Here is a 16,887-nt window from a genome sequence, read left to right on the forward strand (position 1 = left end):
GTTGCCCTGCCCGCCAAACATGCTCGGGACAAGGACCCCCGGCTTCGACTACAGAAAAAGGCAATATCCTGGGAGAAGGGTATCATTACGTCTACTGGCTTGAGTTTGGGCCATAATTGGTTCGCAGAGTGTCGAAATCGGATGCGAAAAAAAACAACACATCCAGCAAAAAAAAGTGCAAGAAAAGGTCTAACTGGGATTCGAACCCAGAATCGCTTGATTCGTAGTCAAGCGCGATACCATTTCGCCATTAGACCTTGGGAAACATCAAGGCACATTGCTCAAACCATGAGACTTTGTGAGTGGGTGTTTCAATGACAGAAATTTGGGTTTATAACATATAAATGTGCATTATTTGTGGCAGAAAACTTTTGCCTCGGCTCCTGGACTTGCCCCGTGACAAGCAAACTACACCTAAACCAAAACAAAAAAAGCTTCTCCAAGAATCTCAAGATTCTCAACTTTCCCTCCGAGCAAGCAGGGAGACTCGCCGCCGCGACCGCCTTCTGTCCTGAGAGAGAAAGTGCTGCGCATCTGCAACTTGATGAAGAAAATGCTCCGAAATGGCTTCAGAGTCCAGCCTGACTGACTGGCCGGTTCGCAGCACGACACCCACTGATGACCATGACGCTGTGGGTGCGCAAATTGACTGCGCAATCCAGCCATTGTTCCTCCTTTTTTCCTTTCTTCCTGACGAGACTTCCTACTTGCAGGGTTCTCAGTTCCTGGCTATCGGTGGGCAGGTGAGTGGATTCCATTTCACGCAGGCCATTATTCCAGTCGAAAAGGAGTGTTCAGTTGTTGTGCATGCCTCCCCGACGCAGCCACGCGCCGTGCAGCGAATTCTCTCGTTGTTTGTTTCCCTCCCCCTCTCTCTGTGCCTCGAGATTTACTAATAACATGCAGACTGCACACAGACCATCTACTTGGAGATGGCCTTCGCTTGCTTGCCTTCCCTCTCTTGTTGACCCCGACACCACGACGCGCCCGATTCAAAGATGACTCTACGATGCTGCTAGAAAGAGACGGTCGGGGTGCCGCAGTCACGGCTGCCAGTGCGTTGGTGGGACATGGTACGCTTGGGCTTCCTGTCCTTGAAAATACAATCGTGGAAAAGACCATTTGGCACGGGATTGGTGGCAGAGCGTGACCATGCTCGACAAAACTGTATTCAACGCAGGATTCCACCCCAGACGCTGAAGTTGGGTTCCGCAACATCAAAAGAGGGGGCCCTCCTGGGGCGGGAATGTACATTATACAATATCTACACTGGCAGCGATATATTTTTTGACGCATTCTCACGGGGTTTTGGACACAGTTCGCACTTCAAAAAGATACAATGCACTTGAGCAAAATTCGTGAGGACCTTTGTGTCGGCGATTGATTCAGCTATTCACGCACTGACGGGCAAGACGCCGACTGTGTCTGCTGACACGGAATCAAAGAATCTCACAAAGATCATCATCCTGTTCTATGTAATTTCAACGGTAGATTATACGGAAATGGACCTTCAATTTCGAACAAGACACTTGCAAGCAGGGTGCCGCAGACAAAAGAACCTGGGTGTGCCATCCACTTGAGATGTTCCACCCATCGCCCGAAGACTGGATCCCATCAGGTCAAGCGGTATCCGCGCCGAGACATTGGTTTCACTAAGCGCAGACCTCTGGATAGAACGAGCATGCATGGGTGAAAGCCTGGCCATGTCGCAGCACACTCCCATTCCGCGTGTCGGCGCACGGAAACAAAACACCACAATCAGACGCATCCAGGCAATGGCTCAATCACGAGAGAAATTCCCGTGCGCGCCCCGAATACCCTTCAGCCACCACAAGAGATGTTCTTCACCGTTTGACACTTGCTCACAGGTGGAATTGTGCCTGCAGTAAAGTCCCTGCTCTTTCCCATCTGACTGCGCCAGTGAAGGCACGAAATATCTCTTACCGCCGCGAATTCCCCGGTTTTCCCCGGAGTTTAGGCTTGCGTTTGTAGGAATCGGCTCGAGGAGGAGGAGGAGGGTGGACTGTTCATGGGAGGGTTGCTGGGGCTCGATGCTGAGATGCCGACTGAGGAAGCGCAGGCTCGATTCCCCCGTGCCGGGGACGAAAAATGATGGTTCCTATCACCTGGTCAGCACTGAGAGGGGTCAGGAGCGTAAGCCCTGTATCCAGCGTCCAGGCAATCAATGGTCATCCATCGCAAGCACGCAAACACATCGAGAACCGACAGAAAGCAGGGGGAAAATCTTGGATTTTTGCTGAGGAAAAAAATAAGCGCGCTAGTATGAATGGGGAATTTTCGGACCGGAAAACGAACCTCCAACCAGTTATATGCATAGTCACGATTAACACCCAGGTTGTCGACGGTAGTTGTCGATATCGCCGCAAGGGACGGCGACAACCACCATGAGGAAAATACAATGGGGATTCTCGTAGCTATCTCGAGGCCCACTGCGCTCAGGCCTGTGTTCAGTCCGGCTTGCGCCGCTGGCGCACCAAATCAAAATTAATGTGTATCAAGCTCGTGTGTTGATGGGTATCTCGGAATGCATCGCCCTCTGCCATTGTTCAGCGCCAAACCAGTCTCCGATTCATTTGCATCCAGTATTTGCACCCTGCCCCAGAAATTTCATTTTTCCTTTGTCGCTTAACCAACTGTGACCATTTTTCTCGTGAGAGACTGAGTTTTAAGGACTCTCTGCCTGGGGAAAGTCGTTGATTTCATGTACACCAGTTCCAAAAGTTCGTTGTTTCACCTCGTCGCCAAACCAGATGTGATCAGTTCGTGGAGACTTAGTCCAAAACCACTACCTCGGAAGAGTCCTTTGACTCCTTCTCAGGAAACTCGTTCTCTTCTTTCTTGATGTAGACTGGTGTCTCGGGAATATTTGACTTCTGGGGGGGGTTAGGAAACAACTCAGAAGCATCATTTGGCTTCTGGGGGAAAACGATTGGCATCTCAGTGAGCTCGGTGGACTTCTCGGGAAGGTCGTTTGGCTTCTCAGGCGGATCATTTGGCTTCATCGCGAAGTCAAACTCTTCGAAGTCGGCTCGTAGATCCTCGGCGTCCTCCGCTTCTGCGGCGTCGGTGCTCCCGTCCTTGCACAGGAGTGAATCCATCCAGTTCGTTCGGTCTTCCAGTTGGAGCAAACGTGCCATAACCTCTCTCCCAAACCAAACGTTGAACTTCTGATTCGGTTGCAATGTAAAGAACATGGATTCTGTCACGCCCACGAATTTCTTGGCCCTCGGAGTGCCGCTGGCATAGTCGGCCAATTGGACTGGTTCTGCCATCCATGTCCACACTCGGAAGTAGTTCGTACGATGTGGAAGCGGGTAGTCGGCAGGACAAGTTTGGAAGTCTGGGTATCCACACTGAGCTGCTCGGATCTTGAACGCGGCCTCAAGCACCCCTGGTTTGATGCGATTCACCGGACATGCCATAAGTTGCCAGTGCAAATGCCGGATGCCGGAGCGATGGAGTTCCCAGCAGACCGCGCCGAGTTGACCCTGGCTTTTCACTCCGATCATGAGACTCAGAGCTCGGCGGAACTTGTTCATTTCCTGGAATTCGGCAGCTAACTCGTCCGGGCTTCGCTGGCCATGCGCTGACTCGTCTCCTGCGTGGTAGAATGGAACGATCATGGCGTGGCCGGAGAAGGAGAGCTGCGGAAAGGTCTCTGGCAACGGCAAAGGACCCCGGGTGGCCGTGACCATGCTTTCGTCCCCCAGAGACACGACAAGATGATTCTTATTGCCAGGCTTGTTGATACACAGGAAACATTCCGTAGGGCCATATCGTCGTTCTTTCCGAGCGCGCTTGGCATTTTGTGGCTCATCGCCGCCCTGAGATGCTCCCTTGCCGTCGATGGCAAATCGTTTCCTTCCTGGTGAGGATCTAACGATGAACGGTGACATAAGCGGAGGTTGAACGGTGGGTGGAGGACGGGAGGTGTCTAATATGAATGCTGACATCCACTCTTTTGTGGGCATAGATATGTTCGCCAGACTTTTGAACCTCGTGACGTTCGGTTCATCGAACGTAGCGTATTCGACGACATGCTTGAAGGGCTCTCGCTCCCACAAACCACTTGGACTGCTCGAGAAATGATACCAGGGCTTGGCCGCTTGGCAGAGATTGGAGATGGACTGAGAGCCGGATGTGCCGTCAACACCCGCAGGCAGCGCGATCTTCGACCCATTGGCGATGTTTGCCGGCCATTGGTTTGTGATGAGAACGTGTACAAACAGAGCGCTAGGGAGTCCTCGTGCCTCGCTATCGAAAAACTCTGGGCCATAAGGATCGGACTGCTGAGGGAGCGGCAAATCGATTCCTGGTGCTTGTCGACCCCCAAGGTACATGATTCTCACACCGTCTGTAGTGTTCATGGTCCCCTTGCGGCCTAGATAGTAGAGATTCGCACAAAGATCGCCATCTCCGAGCTTGGTTTTGACCGCCTCTGGGAAAGCCGAGTCGCCAACCGTGAAATACGTAGGGAGAGGAACATTGATCTGACCGTTGAGCAGCGCCTGCAACTCGCCTGACTTGGTTTCATCATCAGGAGAACCAAAAAGATCGCCGACAACAACAGCTAACGTGAAGTTGTGTTTGGCATGCAACTTCGATATTTTGCTGAAGGCAGCAGTCAGTCGACCTTGGATGCTGCCAACAGCGAGGCTGCCTGGGTTAGCGATAATACCAGTACATCTCTGAGTCGCCGCCGACTTACATTTTTACTGTTGCCATGCTGGCTTGCAGATAGGGTGAGGTGAGAGATTCAAAGGTTGAGAGGGAAGAATATGTTGTTGCTCCACGGTCGCTGGGTGGTGCGACACTTGCAAAATGCCGGGGAACTAGCCGCTCATGCTGTCCTGGATGTAAAAGAGAAGGACAAGGCAAAGAATATGAGATTTCTAGAAAACAAAGGAGTGAGTGAGTGTAGAAACTGAAGTAAAAGAGGTTGATTTTGAAAGTCTCTAGTGGAAATCAGACTGAATTCATTGGTCTGAACACTCCACCTGAGTGAGGTATGGTTACGGTGGCGCATGTCACCCTTACACGCACAGTCTGAACACTTCACCCGACTGAGGAAAGGGTACGGTGACACATTGTTCCCCGCACACGCACAGTCTGAACACTCCACCCAGCCGCACTTGCACGTGACGGCATTGTCCCCTCATAGATCTATTGCGGTGCCACATTCTGACACACATGCACATTGTGGGGGAATTTTTTCAACTGCGCCCTCAAGCAAACTTCATCTGCACCACTTTTTTGCTTTGATTCATCCTCAAAGCACCGCGCTCGCGGTGTCCAACTGCTTCACTCAGCCCCTAACTTTCACCGTCCCATCATGGCTGCCATATCTCCCGGGATCCGCATCGGCACACCGCGGACCAGCACATCGCGCTCCGGCACACCGCGTCCCTTACGATTCACGCGCCGTGGGATGAGAGGAGGATCCCCTTCACCCAAGCAACACAGCTTTGAGTCCTTCTCGAAGCGGATATCAAAGTTGAAGATTGACCCAGCCCATACCGTGGAAAAAGTCAGGCCTTCAAGGGAGAACCAGGACGGCTTGCAAACCTTTTTCCACGCAACGTTGGAAGAGTGGGCACAGCTGAATCTCTCAACAACATTCACCAGCTTCTTCGGGCAGGCGAGTCCACTGAGCGAAACCCTCCCTTTACTCCTTCACCATGCACCCACGATCTTCAATACCCTTATCGAACACATCGAACGAAGAGACGAACATGCCCTCGAACCTCTCCTCAGTCTCCTGGCCCAACTTACTCACGATCTCGACCATGGTTTCGAACCTTACTTTGAAAGAGCAGTACAAGTGGTTTCACAGATTGCTGCCACCATTGACAAGGTCGAGGTCGTTGAATGGTGTTTCAACTGCCTGGCGTACATGTTCAAATACCTCTCGAAACTGCTCGTACAAGATTTACGCCCCCTGCTCACCGTCATGATACCCTACCTATCTGCCACGAAGGAATACGTCGTCCGGTTCTGCGCAGAGTCGCTCTCTTTCTTGCTGAGAAAAGCTGCGGCGCAGTTTGTCACAGATCAGGATCCCCTGATTCTCGTTGTCCAACATCTTTTGGGAGAATACCCACCGCAAGATGGCGCAGTCGCCCTCAGTTCATATCAATTCGGAGTCATGACTCTGTTCATGGAGGCCGCTCGTGGGGTCGACTACGAATATTTACATTCGTGCTCTGTACCCCTGGTACAATGTCTACTGGACTGCGCTCTCCCCATATGTCACCAAGCGCACATTCGGTCCATTGTGGATGGTGTTCTGGTTGGCCTGATAAATGAGACGAACAGCGAGACATTCGGCGCTGTCCAGGCGGTCATCCTGGATACTGTTCGGCACTGTGCGTCGTCTGAGGAAGTCAACCAGTTGTCTTTCGCATTCAGGCTTTTGCTTGTTCTCCTGGGGACCCAGAAAGGAACGAGGGTCAGTCAATGGCCGTCCGTCATCGAGGCCTTCCAAATTGCAGCAGCGATCTCACTGGAGCTCGAGGAGAGAACGCAATTCAGTCCCATTTTTGCAATCATGGTCGCCATGATAATTCAATATGCGCCCCTGGACGACATGTTGAAGGAAAAGTCGGCCTTGCCCCGTCAGTTGTTGGAGTGGGTCGACGAGCACCTTTCAGCACGCGAGTTCTATGCCTTCGCCACCGCCTGTGCAGAGCTTGGGAAAGAGAGATTCGTCAAATTTGTCCTTCCAGAACTCCAGAAATACATCTCGAATCACTGGTCTGATGACGAGGTGAGTCTTTACTACATGCTGGAGAGGTTGCAGCAGAATCGAATCGGTTTCAGCGACTCTGAAACCGCCAGGTCATTCAGTTGCCCTCCGGAGTTTGGGAATTTCATCCTGAGTCAACTATCCTCGAAGGAACACGATGAGGATGCAGTCACGACAGAAGAGCTCGCCGGACGGCTCCGCTTCTCCAAAGTTGCTTGCCTTTTTGGGGATTCTGAAAATACTGCTAGATCCCTTGACGCCTTTCACAATCTGCTCATCCGCGTCTTGGACGATGTCGGGAGCGACCTTGACCTGCACCAACGGACAGTCTTGGGCTGGGGCTTTGACGCCTTTGTCGAAATCGCACCCGCTGACGATCCACGGCTCAAGGACCTTGCTTCACGTGTTCCGAATTTATCACCGGTGGTCTTCCATCTACCAGCTTGTGTACAAGCGATGAGCCGTCTGTTTCACAAAGTTGGTGTACCGCAGGGCGAGGATTTTCAGCTCTTCGACAATGTCCGCCAAATTCTCATGCGAAACCTGTTGTCGACAACAACCTGCTTGAAGAAGGCATCCGCACAACTGCTTTTTGCCTTGGGCGGGTCACGTGATGAGTCCTGGCTCAGAGAAATCATCAGCCTGATCTTCGAAATCCTCAATACCCCTTACACTCCCGCCGAAGTCCGAAAAATTGGCCACCTATTGAGGCGAATGCTATATTGGCATAGAGACAAAGAAGGCGACTTCCGATTCCACAATCTTGTGCCTTATTTCTGTTTCGGCTTGATGACACATTACCACGACAAAGCAAGAGCGCAAGTCCTCCACACTCTCGCTCACCTGATAGGTACGTTGCGGTCTGAAGAGACGATAGTCAACATTGCTGTGGAATGGCTCCAGTCACCACCTCATTCGACACAATCATGCCAGAAAGCTCCCAAGGTGGAAAAATCGACACCCTCTTCCTTCGAATGCGGAGAGCTCGCATACGTCGATTCGTTATACAAATCGGTCTCGGTTGACTTCCAAAATTCCGGCGAGAGATTCCGCAGCATGCTTGAAGACGAACACCGCCTGGAAAATCCCAATGCCACGCCTGAAAATGGTCGATCGTTGGCTCTCGTGGTGCTAAATGCGATGCCGGCTTCAGCCGAGTTCCGGGCTCGTTCATGGATTCCTATCTTCCTTAATGTCCCCTTCACCCGCGCTCAACTGCAACCCCAGCCTGGCTCGGACGCTTCTGCATCGTCGCACACAGTAAGTCCAGACCTCGATGACCACGAATGGTCTTTCCAAGACAGGAAAGCGTTCTTGTCCCTGTTCGGCCACTTCGAAAAACCTGCTGCGGTCTTCAAATCTTCCGAAGTCCATGCAAAGCTCATGACTCTGTTGAGTAACGGCAACGATGAAATCCGAAAGCTGGCTCTCAAGGGCATACTGACGTGGAGAGACCCGGTACTTCGCCGGTATTCCTCGACCATGCTCCTCCCGTTGGCCGAAGGGAAATCGGACACATCCGATATAGGTAAATATCTGACCTCTGATGGGGAGAGTCTCATCAGATCAATGGACCGGAGCACTGTTCTTCCAGTTGTCCTCCGGCTTGTCTTTGGCGTGATTGTGGGCCGGGCAGGAACGGCAGGATCTCAAGACGCTCGGAGGAAATCATTGCTACGTCTTCTCCTCCGACTCTCCGAGGAAGAAGTGTCCATGTTTCTTGACATCGCTCTGGGCAGGTTGAGAGAGGTCAAGATCCAAGTCGGCCCCCCGAATCTCGCAAGCCTCGACCAAGCATATGTCCCGGAAGACCAGCGATATGGCTTTCTGCGGTTGCTGTTGTCGATGTTGGAGACATTCGAGCGCAAGTTCGCTCCCTACGGTCGACATGTCGTCGACGCGGTTGTGTTCTGCGTCGCCAAAGCTTCTGAGACGCCAGTCAGGCCAACTGGCACGGGGGAGTTGGCCCGGAGTATCCGACGAACAGGCTTTCACTGCCTTGTGCACCTCTTCACTCATTGTCCTACCGTCGACTGGCCGGTATACCTTCGCAGACTCTTTGCTGATGCAATAAGTCCGCGCCTCGACACATTCTCTTCCGAGACGACCCAGATTTCGACTCTGCTCCGCCTGTTTGCAACTTGGGCCAAATCCGCGGATTACGTCATCTACTTCGGAGATTACGATCGGCGAGTCCCGGAAGTCACGTGGCAGGCTCTTGCAGCGGATTCAACACCAGTCCATGTCAAGCTGTTTATTCTCAACGACATAGTCCTTCCATGGGCTCACCTGGCTGACGATGAACGGCGTTCGCCAAACAACGCTCGTGAACTCCTCAAAACCCACTCGGACGGTCTATTCCGAGCTTTTGCGGCCCTCCTCGAGCGGACACCTGCCAGGCCCGTCCTCTCTGCAATAACGATCGTCCTGCCCCTGCTTGCCCCTTTTGCTGAGTCTACGGAATCTCGACAGTCCATGGTGAGGCTGCTGACAACTCTGCTCAGCGATGATGGGCTCAAGATACCCCCCGTTATCAAGGGTCAACTCCTCGCTTCTCTCAAGAGCTTTCTGGGCGTCGGTACCACTCTGGATGAAAGCTCACACCTTCGACTTCTGACACTGACCTCGTCTTTGTTCAATTTCTTCCTGGACCAGCCAAATCGTCAGATACTGTGCGACGTGCTGGAAATGTTGTCTGTTCGCGATGAAGGTCTCAGTCGAATCGCGCAAATATGCAGTGGGCTGAATGCCACGTCCTCCGAGCGACTCGGAGAGATTGATTACGACAGGCGGCTGCAGGCTTTTGAGACAATCCGGAATCTGAGTTTATACGACAGCAGTTCGAGTTACCAACCCATTATTTACAACCTGCTGTTCTTCCTGAGGACCGGTGACGATCTCGCGATACGGGCAAACGCCTTGGAATGCCTTAGACAGATGATTGTCAAATCCCGTGAAATCGAGGCTTCCGACTTGATCGACGTGATCGTCAATTGTGCTCTGCCTGTGACGAAGCAGTGCATCAAACATGAATCGGAGTTCATTAGAGCGGACTTTGTTACTCTCCTCGGCCTTTTGGTGCAACATGCTCGCCATCACGGAGATCTGATGAGCATGGCACCCCTCCTGGTTGGGAATGACGAAGAAGCGTCGTTCTTTTCGAACATCCTGCATGTCCAACAACACCGCCGTCTTCGAGCCATGCAACGCCTTGTCTCTGAGGTCGAAAAAGGGGGCATCGGCGCCGCCAACATCGTGGAGATTTTTATTCCTCTGTTAACCATGTTTGCCCACGACTCAAGCTCGGACCAGTCAGCACAGAGCGCCAAAGGTCAGAGTGTCTCGGCGATAGGGAGTCTTCTCAAATGGATCGACTGGAAACAGTTTAAGATACTGTTCCGCCGATACAAATATGACCTCGATGTTGTCAGGGTCGAAAAGAAGGTCATCACCCGCCTTCTTGCAGGTGCCGCCGATGCATTAGTATATGCGAACAAGCACCGGTCTGAAAACTCGGCAACATCACCAGATCAACCAATACCTCTGCTCGCACTTACGCTTCCCAACAGAACTGATGTGGAGCATGAGGTTCGGCTTCAGTTCATACCCAAACTTGCAGAGTTCGTCCATTACAAAGATGAAGCAGAGATAAGTTGGCGTCTACCCGTTGCCGTCGTCGGGATCAAGCTCATCACGCTGCTGCCTCTACAAGAGGTCGCAGATGCTGCTTGCCCTATCATTCTTGACCTCGCCCAGATTCTCAAAAGCAGATCTCAAGATTCTCGCGATGCCGCGCGCAAGGCCCTCTGCGATATCGTTCTTCTGCTTGGTGCCGGCAGTATGTCATTTGTGCTTCGACAAATGCGCACGGTTCTCAATCGAGGGTATCAGTTGCATGTCGCCTCATACACCCTCCATGCAATCCTGGTGGCGCTGGTTCCGAAAGCCGGGCCTGGCGATATGGACTATTGCTGCGAAGAGCTCGTTTACCACATCACGAGCGAGATCTTCGGCGCGGTGGGCCAAGAAAAGGACAATCCAGATTACGTCAGCAGCATGCGCGAGGTCAAAACCAACAAGAACTATGACTCCATGCAGCTTCTGGCAAGTTCAGTGAGCGTCCCGTGTGCATCAAAGCTTATCACACCAATCCAGACCATCCTGTCTGGGCCTCTGACCATCAGGCAAATCGGAAAAGTCGATGAGCTTCTCCGGAGGATTGGCACCGGCATCACCCGGAACCCGTCAGTCCTTCCGCGAGACGTCTTCACCTTCTCGTACCAGTTGATTCGATCGATCCATGAACAGGAAGTGGCCGACCGACGCCAAACGCCTACCAACGACGAAAAGAACCGGGAGAGATATCTTGTTCAACTGACATCGGCCGACACAACAACTCCGAGACACAACTCGACCACCTTGTTATACAAGCTCGCCAAACTCGCTCTGGAATTGGCCAGGGGCACTTTCCGCACATTCCCAGAGACTGTGACAGGCGAGAACGTCCATGGATTTCTTCCCATCCTCGGCGACGCCTTGGTTGGAGGCCAAGAAGACGTCAAACTTTCCGCGATGCTTTTGCTGTGCGTCGTCATCAAGGTACCACTTCCCGAACTTGACCAAAACTCACACTTGTACGTCGACGAAGCGGTCAAGACGTTGAGGAATTCGACAAGCACCAACGAGGAAGGGGCGCAGGCTGCGTTGAAACTCATTGCTGCCATTCTTCGTGACCGCCCGACTGTCGAGGTCAAGGAATCCGATATTGCTGAAGTTCTTCACCGGGTCACTCCAGACATCGAAGCACCAGACAAGCAAGGGCCGACATTCAACTTCATCCGAGCAGTCATGGGAAGAAATATGCAGTTGCCCGAGCTTTATGATCTGGCAGACAAGATCGGGGTCTTGATGGTAACAAGTCAGAGTAAGCAGGCACGTGACCTTGCGCGAGGGGTTTTCGTCCATTTTCTGCTTGGCTATCCTCAATCCTCGTCCAGATGGTCGAAACACCAGGCATTCCTGTTGACGAATCTCGAATACCAGCACGCCGAGGGCAGGCAATCTGTCATGGAAGCCATCAATACCTTGACGGGAAAGATGAAAGGAGAACCGTTACAAGAGCTGATCTCGGCCTTCTTCGTCCCCATCCTCCTTCAGATGGCCAATGACGACAATGAAGGCTGTCGACACCTTGCTGGAGCTCTCCTTGAGCGGCTTTTCACCCTGGCAGAACGTGGCCGCTTGAAGGACATGTTCGAAATTCTGAACAGCTGGATCGCTGGTGGGGACAAGGCTCAGATGAAGAGACTCGGTATGCAGGCATACGTCGTCCTCTTGGACACGGACGTCCGTCTGAGTGAAGAAGAGGTGGGCCAGATTCGGAGCATCACTGCCAAATCGCTTGAGGCGACAAAGACAACCGAGGTGGACGAATGGGAACTTCGGTTCCAGGCATTGCTTTTATTGCTGAAGCTGGTCCAGTCGCATCCCGTCGCGGTTTGAACCCGGAGCAGGGTGCTTTGTGGTCGCATGCGTGGTCATCTCTAGGCCATCCCCATGCCTGGATCCAAAGCACATCGGCAAGCTTGATCGTTCGATTTTTGGCCGATTGCGTCTCGACGGGGCGCAAAACGCTTCCGCTGACCTGCTCTCACGGTCTTTCGGTGGGTGGGGAGGAGCTGGTTGGCATGTTGAAAGCCTCGTCTCGCATCTTGCGCTGGACGACGGACAATGAGGAGCTCACCACCCAAATGCAGCAGATCCTTATGCTTCTGGGTCATTTTCTGGACAACAACCCGATCACGATCGAGGTCAATCCGGAACCCAAGGAGGCGCAGGCGCAGGAGTTTGAGGGGTCAGATTTTGAAGAGGCCAGGTCACCACAGGAACTCAAGCCACAGACAGCCGAGTTAGAAGCCACGGCAGAAGAAGCCAGTTCCGAAGAGGCCGAGTCTGAAGATGATGTCAACGCCGAGGCCAGCGCCGCCAGCATTCCCGCTACTCAATACCTCCTCGATCAACTGGCGCGCAATCTCCGTGTAGAAACTGCTCCACTGACATCTGCGGCGTTGCTCCCAAAGAAATCGTCGCTGCAACTCCTTACGAAACTCATCCCCATTCTCTCGACGTCCAACTTACCCAGCCCCCAGGTCAACGCCATCCTTCTGCCCCTCCAGCATATGACTGACACCAAGACGATTCCCCCACGTTCCGCCGACCCGACCTTTGGTGAAACGTACCAGACTCTCATCGAGCTCGCACACGAAGTTATGGAGCAGCTGCAGCAGAAGCTGGGAGACGCAGAATACGTCAAGGCGGTCACGGAGGTCAGCAAGATCATTCGCGAGAGGAGGGAAACACGCCGGACGAAGCGGCGCATTGAACAGGTTGCCGCCCCGGAAAAGGCCGCGCGACACAAGAAGAGAAAGGGCGACAGGAAGAGAGACCGGTCGAGGGAGCTGGCCGCGGCACACCGCAAGAGAAGAAGGGAACAATGATATGATACGAAACCAAACTGCCACAGAAGGGCTCGGGCCACGATTTTCTTTGGGGTTTTCGGCGTTAAGGCTGCTTGGGTGTAGAAAAAGGACGAGAAAGGGAAGGAAATGAAAGGGCAAGGAAATGCAGGTCATACAAAAAATGAGGAGTTGGTAACAGGATCAACCCACTGTCGTCCGGGCACAGTGTAATGAGCTAGGGAGTTTTCCAGAAATAGCATATGTTCTTTGAAGAAAAGCAATTGAGAGATTTTTCTTCAATATCTTTCTATTGTTATTTGTCGGCTTGTAAACATCCCGCTTCCCATCCTTTTCCTTCTCAACCATTGACACTGGCTGACCGTGGAATATCTGTGCCGACGGCGGCGGTGACACCGGCGTCGATGGGCAAGATCAAGCCCGTGATCCACCTGGCCTCGGGCCCTGCAAGGAAGCGGACGGCACAGCCCACGTCCCAGCCGTTGCCCTCGGTCTTGAGCAGGCTGCGGTTTCGGCGGGCCTCGCGGGCCTCGTCGCTCATGCCGCCGGCGTACATCATCGGGGTGTAGACCATGCCGGGACACACGCAGTTGACGCGGATGCCCTGGGCGGCGTGGTGGGCGGCCATGGCACGCGTCATGTTGACCACGGCGCCCTTGCTGGTCGGGTAGAGCAGGTGCGGCGTGCCGCCGCGCAGGCCGGCCACGCTGCCCATGTTGATGATGCTGCCGCGGTAGCCCCAGGCGTCGTCGTTGCGCGCCATGGCCGGGATCGCGTACTTGGCCATCATCACCATGCTGGCCACGTTGACCTCCATCGACTTGGCCCACGCCACCATGTCCACGTCGACCGCCGTGCCGGCCGCGCCGCCGATGCCCACGCAGTTGAACAGGATGTCCAGCCGCCCGTATGTGTCCAATGCCGTCTGCACGGTCTTCTGGCACTGCGCCTCGTCCGTCACGTCGGCCTGTACCGCGATGGCCACCGCCGGCCCCTCTGTCGTGTGTCCCCCCCGCTCGGCCTCGATCATCTCGACCGTGCGCTGCGCCAGCCCGACGTCGCGGTCGACGCAGACCACCCGGCAGCCTTCGTCCGCGAGGAGGATGGCCGACGCACGGCCGTTGCCGATTCCGTCGCCGTGGGCCCCGGCGCCCGTGATGATGGCCACTTTCCCGGCGAGGGAGCGTGGTGGTTTGGGGAAGTGGTAGTCCATGATTGTTTTCCTGGGGAGGAGGGGGAGAAGTGCGGGCGTCAGAAAGGAAGAAGGAAAAGAGGAAAGAGGAAAGGGCACGGGGGTAACTAACTCCCTGTCACACACACAACACGAAACAGGCTGGCTGATATATAGGAGTTGGATGCTCGGGGCATATGGTGTGTATATGTTTGTGTGTTGGTTGGGAGGGCGCAGGCAGATATTACGCTCGAGTGTTGTTTGCCCAGCCGAGGTACATAATTCTTCCCTCCACCAAGTTAACTGCCGCGAGTTCTTTGAAGACGCAACTCAAGTTTCCCTCCGTAAACCTCACTGTCATTACCACCACCACCACAATGGCAGACCGAAATGGTCCCTCGCAGGCAACCTGTTGAAGACAGCGGGAGAAGAAAAATAAACACACGTTCTGGGCTCTCAGCAGGCGCTCTAGTGATGGACTCGGGGCGTCTGCGGACGTGAACTGTAGGCACTCCAGTGATGGAATCTGCGCTCCACAGGATTATAAAAACCTACACCATCATCTACACTCCTGGGCCAAAGGGCCTCCTCGGCTCAAGCTCTGAACAGGCGCAGGGAATGAAGAATCTTGACTGTGAACCAGCAGTACTCCCGCGCTGATCACGGAGCATGAGAGAAGAACGGGTTGAACATGTCTTCCATACTGGCCAGAGGCATCTCGGGTATGGTCCTTGCAAGAGAGCTAGCTACACACCATCAACACTCCTGGCAGAAATGGTTGTCCCTCCTCTTTTGATATTCATTAATCAATCGTGTGCCAAAACCCGAACACCGGTCCCTTCTCTTTCTTTCTGGTCGCGTCGTCGAGCCCTCGTGCTTGAAGCGTTCGGGAGGGGGCAGGTTCACAGGCCCAACGGATTATCTGCATTCTGCTCCTTGCCTCCAAACGGCTCTTTCATTCTCTGTCCCTCGGCCTCCTCTTGTTTGGCTGGGCCACCTTCGTGGTTCCCGTAGCCGACGCCGAGTTGGTCGCCCCAGCCTTTGCCCATTCTCATGATGCCACCGACGGCGGGATCGACCACGCCGCCCACGGGGCCTGCCACCTTTTCCAGGCCGGGGCCCACGTACTTGCCCACGGGGGAGAGGGCTCCTTCGATCTTGTCGCCGGCGCTGTCGCCGAGTTGTTGGGGCTTCGACGCCCAGGAGGAACCTGCGAGGTTTGGAATCCAGTCAGCCTTCGACGATACTGCAAGAATGAATGCCCCAGCCTTGCGAGCGTGGTTGTACGTACCTTGCTTCTCCTGGCCCTCGGTGTCCTGGGCTTGGACGTTTTCCTTCTCCTCTGGTGCGGACATGGTCGGTTCTGAGTCAGGGGGGACGGCGCTGTTGTCGACAAGTTGGATGCGATTCTCGTGAGGAGCTGTGCTCATTATCTGCTGCAAAGTGAAAGAGAGAAGGAGAGAGCAGAATGTTGCCAGGGCACTCACGCCCGCCCGCACCGCAGGGTTGGCTACATCATCGCTCTGTCTGCCGGCGACGTATGACGCTGCTCGATCAAGGGTCTTTGCCAGGATGCGGAGGGATGGTTGTGAGGCCGATGGATGGATGACGTAGGTCCGTAAACAAGCTGCGCCAGAATCCTGAAAGTGAAAATCTTTCACAAAGTCACGTGATAATCATGTGTGAGCGCTTCGCCGTTGCAAGTACGACGCAGTCTCTTGACGGACGCCGTGAGGATCCCAAGAGGAGGTTGGGTATCTTGCACCCTGTGCTCACTGCTTTCCCATGTCTGAAAGGCTCATCAGCCGCCTGCAGTAGCCTCATCGGAGCCCGCACAGCCCACGCCTACCCTTCCATGCGCTCGATTCTCAGAGGGCCACCTTGGAAAAAATGCCCATCGTTGAGCAGTACGGGCATTGATGGTATTGAATGATTTACTGGTAGGGAAGTTTATCTGCCCAAGCATCCTCCATATGCATCCGACCGCGGCTTGGGACAGGATTGTCTCGCGTCTTCACACGGGTTGACAGGCTCTCGATTCCGGCACCTCGAACCCCTTCTCTCCCACCCTGATTGAGCCTCGCTCTATACATCGTCCCAAGTGCCAAAGATCGAGAAAAAAAAATGCCGTTTCTACAAGCCTTGGACTTCTCCCATGAACACTCATCCCACGTGTCGGGCGAGCCATCCTCCCCTCCGCAGCCAAACCGCACCTGGCTTTTTTCAAGGTACACAATGTACAGATCTGGGACTCCCCCACGTTGGATCCCACGGCAATATCATATGTTACTCGGGGACAAGCGGGATCTGTAGAAAGAGAGATATATCTACTCCTTTGGGAGCGACGGTTGTCGAGCATACACTTCTGGGGCTGAGGGCACCGTCATGCTGCCAGTCCGTCTGCTTACATGCGTTGACAAGACGGATGGTGAAGTGCCCATCACTGAGAACGGTCTTTGCGTCCGGCTGAGTCT

General features: G+C 53.8%; 4 protein-coding genes and 1 non-coding gene across 5 annotated transcripts; 1 reads left to right on the plus strand and 4 right to left on the minus strand.

Annotated features, from left to right (window-relative positions):
• Positions 1 to 184: 184 nt before the first annotated feature.
• AYL99_09772 lies at positions 185 to 258 on the minus strand. Its single transcript has one exon. It is a non-coding gene; the product is annotated as a tRNA-Arg (tRNA).
• A 2,534-nt stretch (positions 259 to 2,792) lies between these two features.
• Positions 2,793 to 4,746, minus strand: AYL99_09773 (hypothetical protein; the record flags this gene model as incomplete). Its single annotated transcript, XM_018841279.1, has 2 exons — positions 2,793 to 4,677; positions 4,730 to 4,746. 2 exons carry the CDS (start codon positions 4,744 to 4,746, stop codon positions 2,793 to 2,795), a joined length of 1,902 nt encoding a protein of 633 aa, XP_018688988.1.
• Positions 4,747 to 5,353: 607 nt separating this feature from the next.
• On the plus strand, positions 5,354 to 13,263 carry AYL99_09774 (hypothetical protein; the record flags this gene model as incomplete). Its single annotated transcript, XM_018841280.1, has 2 exons — positions 5,354 to 12,262; positions 12,442 to 13,263. The coding sequence occupies 2 exons, from the start codon at positions 5,354 to 5,356 to the stop codon at positions 13,261 to 13,263; spliced, it is 7,731 nt and encodes a 2,576-aa protein (XP_018688989.1).
• Positions 13,264 to 13,582: 319 nt separating this feature from the next.
• On the minus strand, positions 13,583 to 14,455 carry AYL99_09775 (hypothetical protein; the record flags this gene model as incomplete). Its single annotated transcript, XM_018841281.1, has 1 exon — positions 13,583 to 14,455. The coding sequence occupies one exon, from the start codon at positions 14,453 to 14,455 to the stop codon at positions 13,583 to 13,585; it is 873 nt and encodes a 290-aa protein (XP_018688990.1).
• Positions 14,456 to 15,315: 860 nt separating this feature from the next.
• On the minus strand, positions 15,316 to 15,843 carry AYL99_09776 (hypothetical protein; the record flags this gene model as incomplete). The annotated part of the gene is made up of 1 exon (XM_018841282.1): positions 15,316 to 15,843. One exon carries the CDS (start codon positions 15,841 to 15,843, stop codon positions 15,316 to 15,318), a length of 528 nt encoding a protein of 175 aa, XP_018688991.1.
• Positions 15,844 to 16,887: the final 1,044 nt, after the last annotated feature.

This window comes from Fonsecaea erecta, assembly GCF_001651985.1.
Source record: "Fonsecaea erecta strain CBS 125763 chromosome Unknown Scaff10, whole genome shotgun sequence".
NCBI lineage: Eukaryota > Fungi > Ascomycota > Eurotiomycetes > Chaetothyriales > Herpotrichiellaceae > Fonsecaea > Fonsecaea erecta.